General features: G+C 39.6%; 1 protein-coding gene across 1 annotated transcript; it reads right to left on the reverse strand.

Annotated features, from left to right (window-relative positions):
• Positions 1–584: 584 nt before the first annotated feature.
• LOC139722465 (mpv17-like protein) lies at positions 585–13,117 on the reverse strand. Its single transcript, XM_071633757.1, has 4 exons — positions 12,695–13,117; positions 10,150–10,250; positions 6,114–6,212; positions 585–985 (listed from the first exon to the last, which is right to left on the reverse strand). Exons 1-4 carry the CDS (start codon positions 13,038–13,040, stop codon positions 962–964), a joined length of 570 nt encoding a protein of 189 aa, XP_071489858.1. The 5' UTR covers positions 13,041–13,117; the 3' UTR covers positions 585–961.
• Positions 13,118–13,596: the final 479 nt, after the last annotated feature.

Consider the following 13,596-nt stretch of genomic DNA (forward strand, 5'->3'; position numbering starts at 1 on the left):
TGTGTGTCAGCCACACTTAAGCCTTTTTGTTGCAGTCTTCTGTATTTTTTTATCTATAAACACAAATCTAAAAGTATAAGAGCTGATGTAATAACATATAGAGTGTGTGGCAAGAATGTATATAGAAATGTTTGTAAGTTTTGATGAACTTTCTTCACAAAATATACATGATGGACACACATGCAGTGCATGGGTCTGCAAAGGTAGCCTAGTAATGTACTGGAATTTACGGTGAGCCCCGAAAAAAATTCAATTTAAAATCTAACGGTTAATAAAAATGTACTAAATGTTACCTTCCACTTTCAATACTTTATGGGAGTTTCTAAAATGATACTCTTTCAACATACCACTGTATTTATACAACTCTTCGTTTAAGGCATGCAAATGGGATTCCCTACCTTTAATGTACATGATAAAATCCACCTTTCCACACTGTGTACTGTGTAAAAAGGTGTGTAATAAATGTGGATCGGATGAATTTTTCTTATCTCTGTAAAAATGCGCACATCTAAAATATATCATGCTCTATGTACTATACACGTTTCGACAACGAGCTACAGGACGGTCTAGCCAAACCACCAGGAGACGTGTAATGTATTGAAGATGTGCAATAAGAAAAGAAACCAAATAATATATTGTTGCTGAACCATTTCCGTGAAACAATGTATCTAAATACCAAAACGAAACCCCCAAACGGCTGAGGTGGTACATTTTCAGAGGCAATACACTATAAGATAGTGGTCCTAAGTGCGTTGTTGTTGCGATGTGGCTGTATACAGATGCCGATAAGACTGCGCTAACTCTGTGATGAAGCTGTGATGAGGTTGCGATGATGTCGTATAATGAATAAGATAAGCTGTGATGTGTTTTGTGACGAGTCCGCGATGAGGCTGCGATGAAGCTACGACGAGGCCGCATGAGTCTGCCAAGTCTGTACGGGTAATTGGTCAACTTGGTTGCTTTATGTCTCGTCGTTCGGAAACTCCTGAACATACACAAAACGAGATGAAAAGAAAAAAAACACGCATCGAAGTGTATGTACATGTATATCTCCATGAACTCTTCAAATCGCCACATGATTAACTCAGGCAAATATTCAAGATGAAGACAGGAGCACTACCCTATTAATAGGCAGGATATCAGATCATAATTTTGCTCTGTGTATCGCTACAATCCTCTTCAGAGTGTATCAAGCGTATCGAATGCGATGCTATTCAAGACAAATGCTTAATTGATTTCCTTTCTCTCTCATATTCACTCAAACAAGTTTTTACAAAGAGGTGTATGTCCCCTTAAAGCTCCGAGTTGAATCGGACCTGTTCGCGCAGACTTGTTTATGGAAGACGACAGGGTTCATCGAGAACACAGGATCAGAGATCTTGGCTCCTATAGGAGAAACGATTAGATATGAGATCTAGATCTATCTCCTCGACTTCTTAGATCAAGGAAGTCAAAGAAGACAAGATCTCGTTTCTCGCGTTCTCGCCCTATCAGACCTCAAGAAGTCGAGATTACGCGGGTGCACGTCACGAGCTCGACACCCATGAGTCATACAGCCCACGAGTTACACAGCCTACGAGTCATACAGCCCACGAGTTACAGCCTACGAGACATAAAGCCCACGAGTTACACAGCCAACGAGTCATACAGCCCACGAGTTACACAGCCTACGAGTCATACAGCCCACGAGTTACAGCCTACGAGTCATACAGCCACGAGTCACACAGCCCACGAGTCATACAGCCCACGAGTTACACAGCCTACGAGTCATTCAACCCACGAGTAATACAGCCTACACGAGTCATACAACCCACGAATTATACAGCCTATATACGAGTCATACAACTCGAGTTTCTGGACCCAAGCTATCAAGAAGACGAGATAGGATCAAAAAAAGCCAGACGGAGAGAATTCCTATCTCGATTTCTTCATTTCGGTCATTTCGGATCCAAAGACTTAAAGGGACGAGATCTCAATTCTATTCAGCCCTCTCATCTTCTCGGACTGAAAAAATGTTGACAAGGCAAGAAATCATTCTCATCTCAATAGTAGCTCTTCCGTATTTAGATGACCAGTTGCTGTGAGCATGCAGGTCTGCAGAACTCATACTCTCCAATGTCATGCCAATAAGTTGTTCTCATCTCGTATCTATCTTTGGGTAAATGCACATTATTTATTACTATGCTGGTGACACGACATTTGCTCCTGCGACAAATGCTCCGGTCTTACCTTCTCCTAGGACTTAGCCATGACTTAGGATTAGGGTTGTAATAGGATTTTAGGTTTGATGTGAGGATAGGATAAGGGTTAGGGTTATGTTTGTGATTATAGGTTTTATGTGTTGCTCGTATTTCGTGGGAGCAATTGTCACTGAAGCAAATGAAACCACTGTGCTATGCTATCGCTGTTGGTTACTAAACCAAAGGAACACCCGTTATACCATTCCGTATGTAACTTACAATATCGTTATTTTAAATAGTTTGTCGACTCTATTACTACAGATGTTGTTTCATTCATTTTGTCAATAAGTGGGTGTCGTTCGTACAATTGACACAACATGATAATTGGGATGATACTGCAGATAAGAATGGGCAACCTTATCGATTGCACCGGACTCGACTGATAAAAGTTAAAAGTGATGATACCCACACTTCTCTTTCCTCATAATGGTGGCTTTTATGAGGGCAAAGAACAGGTGTAACTGTCTTTATCTATCTAGGATAATGAAAATTCACGGCTATCCAGCAGATACTGACAAGTGCGCTTGACCTATGACCCGTTCTTCAAATTAAAATATCTGAAAGAACCAAAGATTATCACCGCGCAATTATGGCACTGAAGATACCACGCAATGATTTCAAAAGCTGCATGATTGCTTTTCTTCTCGTTCAAATAGAATAAAGCTATACGGTGTATGGTTCAGAAAAAAAAAACAACAACAAAAGTAACAGGACGATTTATATGCACCAACGAAGACCTGTTTGCTTATTTTTCACGTCAGAACCAGCAATTATAGTGTTTACAAGCTTTGGAGCAAAGTGCGACCAAAGAGGACTCTGGCTGGGATTAATGGGAGTGATGCTAACGTATCCACTGAATGGATGGTTTTAATATTTTATTTATATACTCATGTAGCACAAAAGGCTGCATCCTCTATCCGACGGGGGAATAACGTGTGCAACTTAGTAATGTGTGGGTGCTGCCTATACACGGATAAAAGAACGATGAATGCGTCATTCTGTTTGGAACTATAATACACTGTAGATAATAAGGTTGCACTCGATTGCCCAGAAAGAATAGGCTTGTATGAAACACGTTCACATCTCTTTGTATCAAATATATACCAGATAGTTCAGAAAGCAGCAGAAAACATTAGAAAGAGTCACCGTGTATACTGTACAATTGATTTAAAATGTACCTGCGTCGACAATATTCTGAAAGTATTGTACATCTTATCGTGTGCTGCCCATAATCTATTCAATCAGGTCAATTATCTGCGCAGAGTTAACACGCACTGACATGGTACACTCGAACTTATTTATTCTGCGAACCTATCAGCAAGATTAATAGTCGAGACAAGAGAAGTGCTGACATAATGAAAATAGTTCTATAACTGTCCCTCGGAAAGGACATATGAAAATGGAGGTCCCGAGTGTGATAGAGTGACAACTCAAGCACGTGAGATCCCGCTTCATTCATTCATCGCAAAGAGCAGGGTGTATAACCCGGTGAAGTGGTCCCGCCTCGCATCGACAGGTACCTGGACCCCTCGGAAGACCAGCTAGTGATGGGCTATCCAGCCATCTCATCAGATGGAAAAATGAAACAAACAAACAAACAAACAAACAAACAAACAAACAAAACAAAACAAAACAAAATAATCATCAGTTCATTGGAAGAAGTGATGACTCACGTAGCACAGAGATATCGACCTGTGGCCCAGAGTGGAAAATCATTTTTACATACAAATAAAATTTACTAGCCTTGCGTGTTTTTTTTTTATTTGTTTTTTGTTTTTGTTTTTGTTTTTGTTTTCATTTCAGTACGCACAACATTGCTCAGTGGGACTCGGGAACCGAACCTTTGGATCGTAAGGGTGGGATTTCACGGAGCACGCGAACGATTTGCGAAGGACGCGAATGACAAAATCCAACATTCGGAAAAGTTTTCTCCGAATGTGTTCCGACAATGAAGCCGAAAACTATTGTTGCGTAATTTGTGCGAAGTTTCCACGACGTTTGTGCGAATGTCGTGTGTATCATTGCTAAAGTACAGCATGTTACGTACACGAAGAACACGCGACGGAAATGCGAACAACGAAAAATTTCCAATAATCATGGGAGAAAATGTACCCAAGGAGAGGTGGAAGCTGTCTTGAGTTGATTTTTTTTTCTTTCCTCTATTTCTCCTTTCGTTTTCTCTCATTTCTCTATCGTGTGCTTGCCTACATTCTTTTTCCTGATACCTATCTCCACTAGTAAAGCATTTGATTTTTTTTCAGTTCCTCCAACACATAATCTCTATAGTTCAAATGAAATTTTACATACTTAAGATTAGTTTTAAGTGTATTCTGCGATTTTTTTTTTGTATATCAAACATTTCTTTCTCTTTGCTATAGTCTTTGATTTCTTTTGTTACTATAGTTGTTAATAATTCTTTGATGTTTAGATGTATGCTACGATTTTTATCTGTAGAAAACGTATAAGTCATACATCCCCCAAACGTGCGCTAAACGTTCGCGAGAATGTCTCAAAAGGAACGCGAGCAGTTTGCGATTACGTCGTAAAATGATCGGAAAAACTTCGCATATTTCGCGTAACATACGCGAGACATTCTCCAAAGTTTCGGAGTCTGTTTGGGGTTTCACGAACATTTTGCGAAGGATTTGCGAAGGACGCGAATGGCAAAATCCAGCATTCGCATTTTGGTCTGCAAAAGATCGCCAAACGAACGTGAGGGTTCGGAAGCGTCGTCAATTGTTCGCGAATGTCGTTTTTACTTCGGCGAGAATTTCAAAAAAGTTTGAAATTTTCTGCGAACCTTTTCCGCATACTTGGTCGTGATTTGCTCATGGATTGTTCTCGAAAGTGTCTTTAAAGCCTCGTCATATGCGCAAGACCTTCGCAAGACACGCGCGATGTTCGCAAAATGTTCGTGAAACCCCAAACAGACACCGAAACTTTGGAGAATGTCTCGCGTATGTTACGCGAAATCTGCGAAGTTTTTCCGATCATTTTACGACGTAATCGCAAACTGTTCGCGTACCTTTTGAGACATTCTCGCGAACGTTTAGCGCACGTTTGGGGGATGTATGACCTATACGTTTTCTACAAATAAAAATCGTAGCATACACCTAAACATCAAACAATTATTAACAACTATAGTAACAAAAGAAATTAAAGACTAGCAAAGAGAAAGAAATATTTGATATACAAAAAAAAATCGCAGAATACAGTTAAAATTAATCTAAAGTATGTACAATTTTATTTGAAGTATAGAGATTATGTGTTGGAGGAACTGCAGAAAAAAAAAAAGATCATATGCTTTACTAGGGAGATACGTCCTGGAAAAAAATGTAGGCAAGCACACAATAGAAAAATGAGAGAAAAAGAAAGAAGAAATAGAGGAAATAAAAAAATTCAACTCAAGACAGCTTCCACCTATCCTTGGGTACACTTTCTCCCATGATTATTGAAAATTTTTCGTTGTTCGCATTTCCGTCGCGTGTTCTTCGTGTACGTAACATGCTGTACTTTAGCAATGATACACACGACATTCGCACATACGTCGTGGAAACTTCGCACAAATTGCGCAAGAATAGTTTTCGGCTTCATTGTCGGAAAACATTCGGAGAAAACTTTTCCGAATGTTGGATTTTGTCATTCGCGTCCTTCGCAAATCGTTCGCGTGCTCCGTGAAATCCCACCCTATGGCAGACGCGCTATATGCAGACTAAGCTAACCCACCGGCCGTATCAAACCTTTAAGTCTCCAGTGCATACTATATTGTTTTGTCTCGTTTTGGTTTGGTCTTGCTTTTATTTAGTTTTGTTTAGTTTCTTTTTGTTTTATCATTCATCGTACATACTGCCTCTTCCGGCCTCCTCTACTCACCCTTCGTTTCATGATCGCCAGGAAGTTGGTCCAGAGAAAGCTGAGGGAAGCGATGTAAACAATCCTCAGTGAGGTGGGAATCAGGAGGAAGTTGAATACCTGTGGGGGAGTAAAATGACGATAAGAAAGATATTCGTTCCGATTAAAAAGGATGACAAGCGCATATATATATATATATATATATATATATATATATATATATATATTTTTTTTTTTTTTAATAACTGACAAGGCTTTGCGTAACGTCATCACTATTATTTTTTCTTCAGTATAAAAAACTTACAATAATGTGCACACATGCAGTTGTCAGATAAATGGAAGAGTGATCAGGCAATATACGTATAATGCGCGTATCGTTGAAGAAGAAGGGTGCCGGTTAAGACATTAAGCTGCATCATAATAAACGCTGGATCTGTTTATAAGCTCATTATCCCGAGTGTTTGATTTTCGCGACTTTCGCGAATTGCTGTTGGACCACGAATCTAACAACACGCGAAAATGTTGCCATCCACTAAAGTATTAGTGCGCTTACGATAGCCTCGCGGTGTCAATTCGCGCAAACAACGTCTCGCGAAAATGTCCGCGATCTCCTCATTCGCGAAAACATTCATTGTACGTGAAAATAAGTTTATGCAGTTAACTGATTATAAGAAATATCAAAGAGAATCGAGAGGTTTTCTGTCGGTGGGGTGAACATAGATATTCTTCGACATGCAGATGATGCAGCCATCTTAATAAGATATTCACTGAATAGAATAATAACTGACAAACGCATACCGTGTATTATGTATGACTTCTGTTGATGGAAATAAATAAAATTGAAATGAATTGAATAAAATTCATTTTCAAGAGCAGATATTATACAAAGTCTTGGATGTTGAATATAATAGGCCCTATATAGTGTAGAAAAGTATGGTGAGAAGAGCATATAAACATGAACAAAGGGAAATCGTTTGTGGTGGTATTTTCAAAGAAAACAGATAACTCACACAGCAAAATTGGTGTCAAGGGCAATGTATGTAGGCCTACTATAATGTAGAACAAAACATGAACGCATTTCAGTTCCTGGGCGGTTGGGTCACTTCAGACGGAACAAAGCGCTTAGGTATCGACAGAAGAGCGTGTTTTGTTTTTCTTTATTTCTTGTGCCGTGTGTGAACGTGTGTGTGAATGCGGCTAATGAGAAAGAGGCATTCACACAGAGGAGATATCGGGCGTTGCATAAACTTGATTTTCACAAACCATTAACATTGGCTTTGTGGACGGGCCTTTTGTGTAAACATTGCTGGTAAGCCCAAAGGTAAGTGTTTTTAGTTTTAAGTGTCTATCAACATAGGGCCTACTAAGTCCAAGGTACATTACATAACCGATAGTGTCCACTCAGTTTGCTGAAGGGCACCGTTTGGCATTCCAAAACAAGACAAAACAAAACAAACGAGAAAAAACGAAGCACTGACCGCCGTGTTTATGGGCACGATCAATTCTACAGGCCTAGGCCAGGCAACACGGAAGAAATGGCGGAGCATGATAACAGCTACAGCCTGCATGCCGATTAGCTTTCTCAAGTTTTAGGTCATACAATAATGAGGGTAGAACCGACCACAAGTAAACACTCCCATCAACCACATACATCATGTATGTATATGTTTAGTATAATAATATATGTATAGTGCATAATTATGTATAGGCCTTACGTATATCTTTATGTGCGCATGTATGTATGTACCCACGTGTATATGAATGTAGACCTAACAATGCGTGTGCATGTGTTTATAATATAATAGGTCCTACTATGCAAAAAGGTGATACCTCCTTGGTATAACATTCAAACTGATGATTGTAAACAGTTCTGACACGTACAGAGTACGCAGACACACACAAGCGATTAAGCGAGATAAAAGTGCATTAACCTTTTCAGGACCACTTTATATACATTGAAAGACCACTAGCAGTGACTGACGCGTTTTATGAAGTATTCGTCGCCATCGCCATAAATGGTGATAAGTAAGTTGTGCCTATCAGTATCAAACGGTTTCCATTTCCACACCAGGTGCCGCATCTCACAAAGAAAAGATCGGAACTCAGTACAACGTATATTCGTCAGATGTGCTAATCATAATTTTCGTGGAGGGGAGATAAATTCCAGCATCTCATAAGCCTACATTTTGAAAATCTGGCTAAGAGTGTTAATACCACCCCTATATATTTGCAACAATTGCACAAGGAAGTAGCGTGCCTACATAATGGTGATAAAATAGTTAAAGGGATCGTATAGTTTTGGTTGAGACCTAACCTCGGGTTTCTAACATTTTGGGGTGAGATTATGAAAAACCTTGTATGAAATATGAAAGAGCATGTAATTCCAAAAGGAATTCAACATCTATTTGATGAAAATTTGTTTTGAAATGGCTGAGATACCCCAAAAAGAGCAATTCTAATAAAATATGGGACCCAGCTTTTATTACGATCGCTTTGTTTTACTTTATTTTTGGATGTCTCAGCCATTCCAAAACTGATTTTCATCAAACAAACTTTGAATTCCTCTTAGAAAGCTACGCTCTGTTCGATTTTACCAACGGTTTCTTGATATCTCGCAAAAAGTTAAAAGCCCAATTCTCACCTCTACTAATACTGTACCATCCCTTTAACATGGTTAAGCAGACGTGTAAATATGTACGCTTCGCTCTGGATCACAAGAGGTGACTTACATTGTTCTTGGCATACGATTGAAGGGTGTTTCTGCTTTGTGGATACATCAACGCTCGATTTTGCTCAATTTTAGTTAAAACCTTGTGGCAAAAAAATGCCGGAGGTGAACTATCAAAGCTAGCGTCTTTCATTTAATAATGATACAGCCACATCTATTCACAAAGTTGGCATATTCGAATACAGTCCGTATTGTCCATGCGAAAGCCAAGAAAGTGAAATACATTGTATATATACGAACCTTACGATACACCCACTATACGGGCTAACACAAAAGTGTTTTTCTGCATGTATTGACGAAATAGGACCTACTAAAAGAGACATGAATACCCATGACAGCAAAGATACATAAAAAACTATACATATCTTGGATGTCTTATCACAACATAAATCTTGTTTATCCCCTTTACCAACAAGACCAGTACAGTACGATTACATAACCATGATAACAGGCCAATAACGGAGAAAGGTTGTTATCCGTATTACATGAATATCGGTCTGAATACTGGTCAGCTTTATTGGAAACTTTTGTCCTTGCCCTTGCCTTAATTGCTCCTTTATAATCATAGCTTTTTTTTTCACTGATCTTCATGCTGTTTGTATCGCCGAATAGCGACGGAAGAAAGCTGAAGCTGAGAACAGCGAGCAGTTAAGGCTCTCGCTTGTAGATTGATCTTACAAACTCTCATCTTCGTCTTCTTCTTCTTCTTCTTCTTCTTCTTCTTCTTCTTCTTCTTCTTCTTCGGTACTGTCCAACACCCCTACGCAGGGGCCAACCGGCCAGTGTGTGCGCTGATGTTGGCAGCGCGGAGAGAGAAGCTTAGAATAGAAGCTATATCAGTGGCGGATCAAGAAATGAAAAAAAAAATGGGGGGGGGGGGGGCATGTGCACCCCCTTTAATTTTGTAAAGGCGCCGCCCATTTACGGAGTTCCTGGATCCGCCCCTAGTTGCTTTGCTCTTGATATAGTGGAGGGTTGCTGTTGTAAGAAGACATAATGTATTCATGTGTGTCGATTCGTTTCTGCATATAATCGATGACGAGAAATCCTGAATACCGTTGGCACAATATAACGCATCGACAGTCGACGAAACATTCTGTTCATCCTGTTTTGATGTTTCGTCGACTGTCGATGCGTTATATTGTGTCAACGGTATTCAGGTTTTCTCGTCATTGATTGTATGACAGAAAGGAATCGGCACACATGAATACATTATGTCTTCATACAACAACAACCCTCCACTATATCCAAGAGCAAAGCAACTAGAGGAGGAGCAAGTATAAAGGATGGCAATGGTGACGTCAGATACCGGTCAATACCCAATGATACCTGAGCGACGCTCCAGAAGCAACAGCTCGCCTTGTAGGTGGGCACAAATTTGGACCTGAGCTCTCGTAGGATGTCCTTTTGTCCCTCCAGTACACTCATTCCTGCGAAATGACGAGGATTGTAACGAAACAAAGAGAGAGTGTGAGAGAGTGGTGGGTTTGAATTCGCAATGCATTCAGCTTTCAGTTTCAGTTCAGTTTATTTTCATCTATTTCTCAAAAAATAAACACTACTTTGTGGTACTTAACACAAATATACCTCACTAAAACAGTACAAAAGTGTACGGACATTATACATACTGATATTGCGGATGCACAAAAGCAAAGAGAAAGAGAAAAAAAAATCACCAAGGTAATGATGATAATATACAAGCATAGTCTTTATTAATATAGTTGTTGTCAAGCATTTTATCACTGCAAATTGAGACTGATCGACAGACAGAGTTAGCTTGCAGTGAAAATGTTGATTTACACTCTAAAAAATCCGGGTCAGAACTGACCCGGAACTGGGTCCGTTGGGGTCACACACCGTTCCGGGTCAAAAATGACTTGGAATTTGGTCATGAAGACCCGGAATGGGGTCACCCTGACCCAATTCATGACTCTGGATGGGGTCATATCTAATCCCATTCCTTGTCATTTCTGACCTGGAACGGTGTGTGACCCCAACGGACCCAGTTCCGGGTCAGTTCTGACCCGGATTTTTTTTAGAGTATACGACTTTAAATGGTAACCGATGATGGGTAAGATGGGAAATGGAAACAAAAAAGTAACTAGACAGATAAACCATTGAATGACAAAAATGGGTAAACCAAGAAAATCTTAGATGAACAGCAAGGAAACTCTCTCATACGGACTTCGGTTCAATGATATAAAAATCATACACTTTACTTTTAAGAAACCCTCTCTATTGTGGTTTCTAATATTAGACTTTTATATCTCAACAATATTAACATGCGTTAAAACATAAAACAGGAGTACAGAAACTTGCTTACATCAGTTGCTACACAGAAAACTATGATTTAACTTGAAAGCACCGTCGTCGGCTGCCGTCAATGATTGTGCCTACATTACTACACACCCACACACACACACGTACACACATCGACGCACATAAAAAATGTCGAAGTAGATACAACTTGTAAAAGCAGTTCGTTTACCAAACAATATTTGTGGTAAGCCGTTTTGATACGAACAAGGCATGCTCACTAATTGTCATAGCGCCGGTAATTATAGGCTCTTGTGAATTATTAACAGGAGTACGAACTGTTATGCCGTCATGTTGATGTTGCAACGTAAAAGACTGACGTCGAGTGCAAGCAATGACTAAAAGCACGTTTATACGACGCGTGCATGTGATGCGTATTTTCTTGGCCAGGCAGAGACCATCATGTCAGTGGTTAAAACTTAAAAATACATAATTACAAACACACAGACATACCCACACATACACACTCACACACATATTTATACGTATGTTTGTATATATATATATATATATATATATATATAGAATAGTGTGTGTGTGTGTGTGTGTATGACATAACGTCAGAGGTAAAAAAATATAGCAGAGATAAAAATGTCAGAGTTAAAAAAAAGTCGGAAGTAAAGAGTTGAAGTAAAGAAAAAGGGATTAAATTGGTCAGAAGGAAAATGTTAGATGTTTGAAAATGTCGAAGGTAATACAATTACGTAATAACATGGAATCAGTATACTTCGTGTAAAATGCAAGATAATTTAGCCTTTCATAGATATAGCTGACACACTTGCTTCTCAATTACACACACACAGACATAATTATAAGCGTATATACTCATATAGTTTATATATATATATATATATATATGTATATAATTACATATATCAGGCTCGACACTAACTTTTTTTTTTTCGTTCTGGCCATAAAATCTCTTGATATAAAATTTTGGTGGCAAGTGGACATCATTCATTTTCAGTGGTCGAGCCTTGAAATCTAATCATGACATATAAGCACATTATATAATGAGTATTAAATGACTTTTTTGTATGCTATTTTGAACATGGGGTGGAAATATATATTAACTTACTGCATGCAGGTACCTAACCTAATATGTGCGACTTTGTCAATGCGAAGATCATGGATGAAGCACTAGCTAAACTGAAATTCGATCGTCAATAACGAATCGATCACCACTTACAATTTCGCATATCGGGTGTGTACTTGACAGAAACGAATAAAAAAAAGAATTAAATAAAGCGATAATATAAAACAATGCATGCACAACAGACGCCGGTAGTCGACGTGCTGGATAGTATTAGTAGTATACTTTTCTGGTAATAATGTAATATCTCCACGTACATCGTGCTCTTGCAGCCTTAAAAGATTTGCAGAAACTTTACAGAAAGAGAAAGCTCGGCATGAGGATATAGTTTTGATCGGGATATCATTATATCTCATTGCGGAAGTCATTATGTGTACAAATTATACACACAACCGAAACCTTCCTCGACCGTTGATACAACGGATCAAACATACGAGTATCAACATCAAAGCGTGGGGAATTCACCTGTGTAGAAGGCAACAATAAATGTCGGGGCACATATCGACTGATCCAGGAGCAATTTCTTCCCGAGAGCCATCTTGGTCCCTGTCGCTATAAATCGATCTAGCCATCGATACCAAATATGTCCTACAGGTCCATTGAAGCACACGCCTATCACTGTAAAATGCCATATCCTCCTCCATTCGAAGTCTTCTCCCGGGCGCCGGTTGATGACCTGCTGAGTGAATTCTGCCAGCCCCCCGAGTCCGGCGTAAGTGATGGTGTTCGCCAGCATAGGATTCTTGCGCGCGAAAACCGTGATCGGCTTGACTTTGGTCCGTAAGGCGACAAGCAGCGATGTCGACGCCATTGCGACATCCACGCGGTCAAATCCCAAAATCAAGGACAAGAATCACGACATTGCTGAAAGCCCGTGCGATGCATGTTACCTCGTGCAGCTCATTCACTCACTCAAGCAGCTAACTCTTCAACTCACACGGCAAACAAAGCACATCAGTCCGCTTGGCTCGTCTTGATGGCTGATGAATGGAAAAATACATAACGGAAATTTACCGGCGTACTCTTTTGGCAGCGAGCACATTGTATGAGTGTGTATGTTGCGCGCGCAGTGTCTTATCAAATGTCATATGGATGTTCAGCCGCGCAAGATGAGAGACTTTTTCGAAAATGTGAGACAAAAACCGACAACACACATTATAGAAATGAAACACAACCCCCAAACCACTGTGTTGACACTGGTCTTTCAAATTAACCCTAGCTGGTTGTGATCAAGGCTTCTAACTACGCCCGCACGGATTGAATGTTTACGTGGAACATGGGCACCTGATGACCTTTGGGTCCTTTGGGATGACACGTTTCTATATTTACAGACAGGATCAAAGAGATGGAGTAGGAGACAAAAAAAA

This window comes from Diadema antillarum, unplaced genomic scaffold (assembly GCF_040938485.1).
Source record: "Diadema antillarum isolate AM-2024a unplaced genomic scaffold, OU_Dant_1.0 scf00000166, whole genome shotgun sequence".
Classification (NCBI taxonomy): domain Eukaryota; kingdom Metazoa; phylum Echinodermata; class Echinoidea; order Diadematoida; family Diadematidae; genus Diadema; species Diadema antillarum.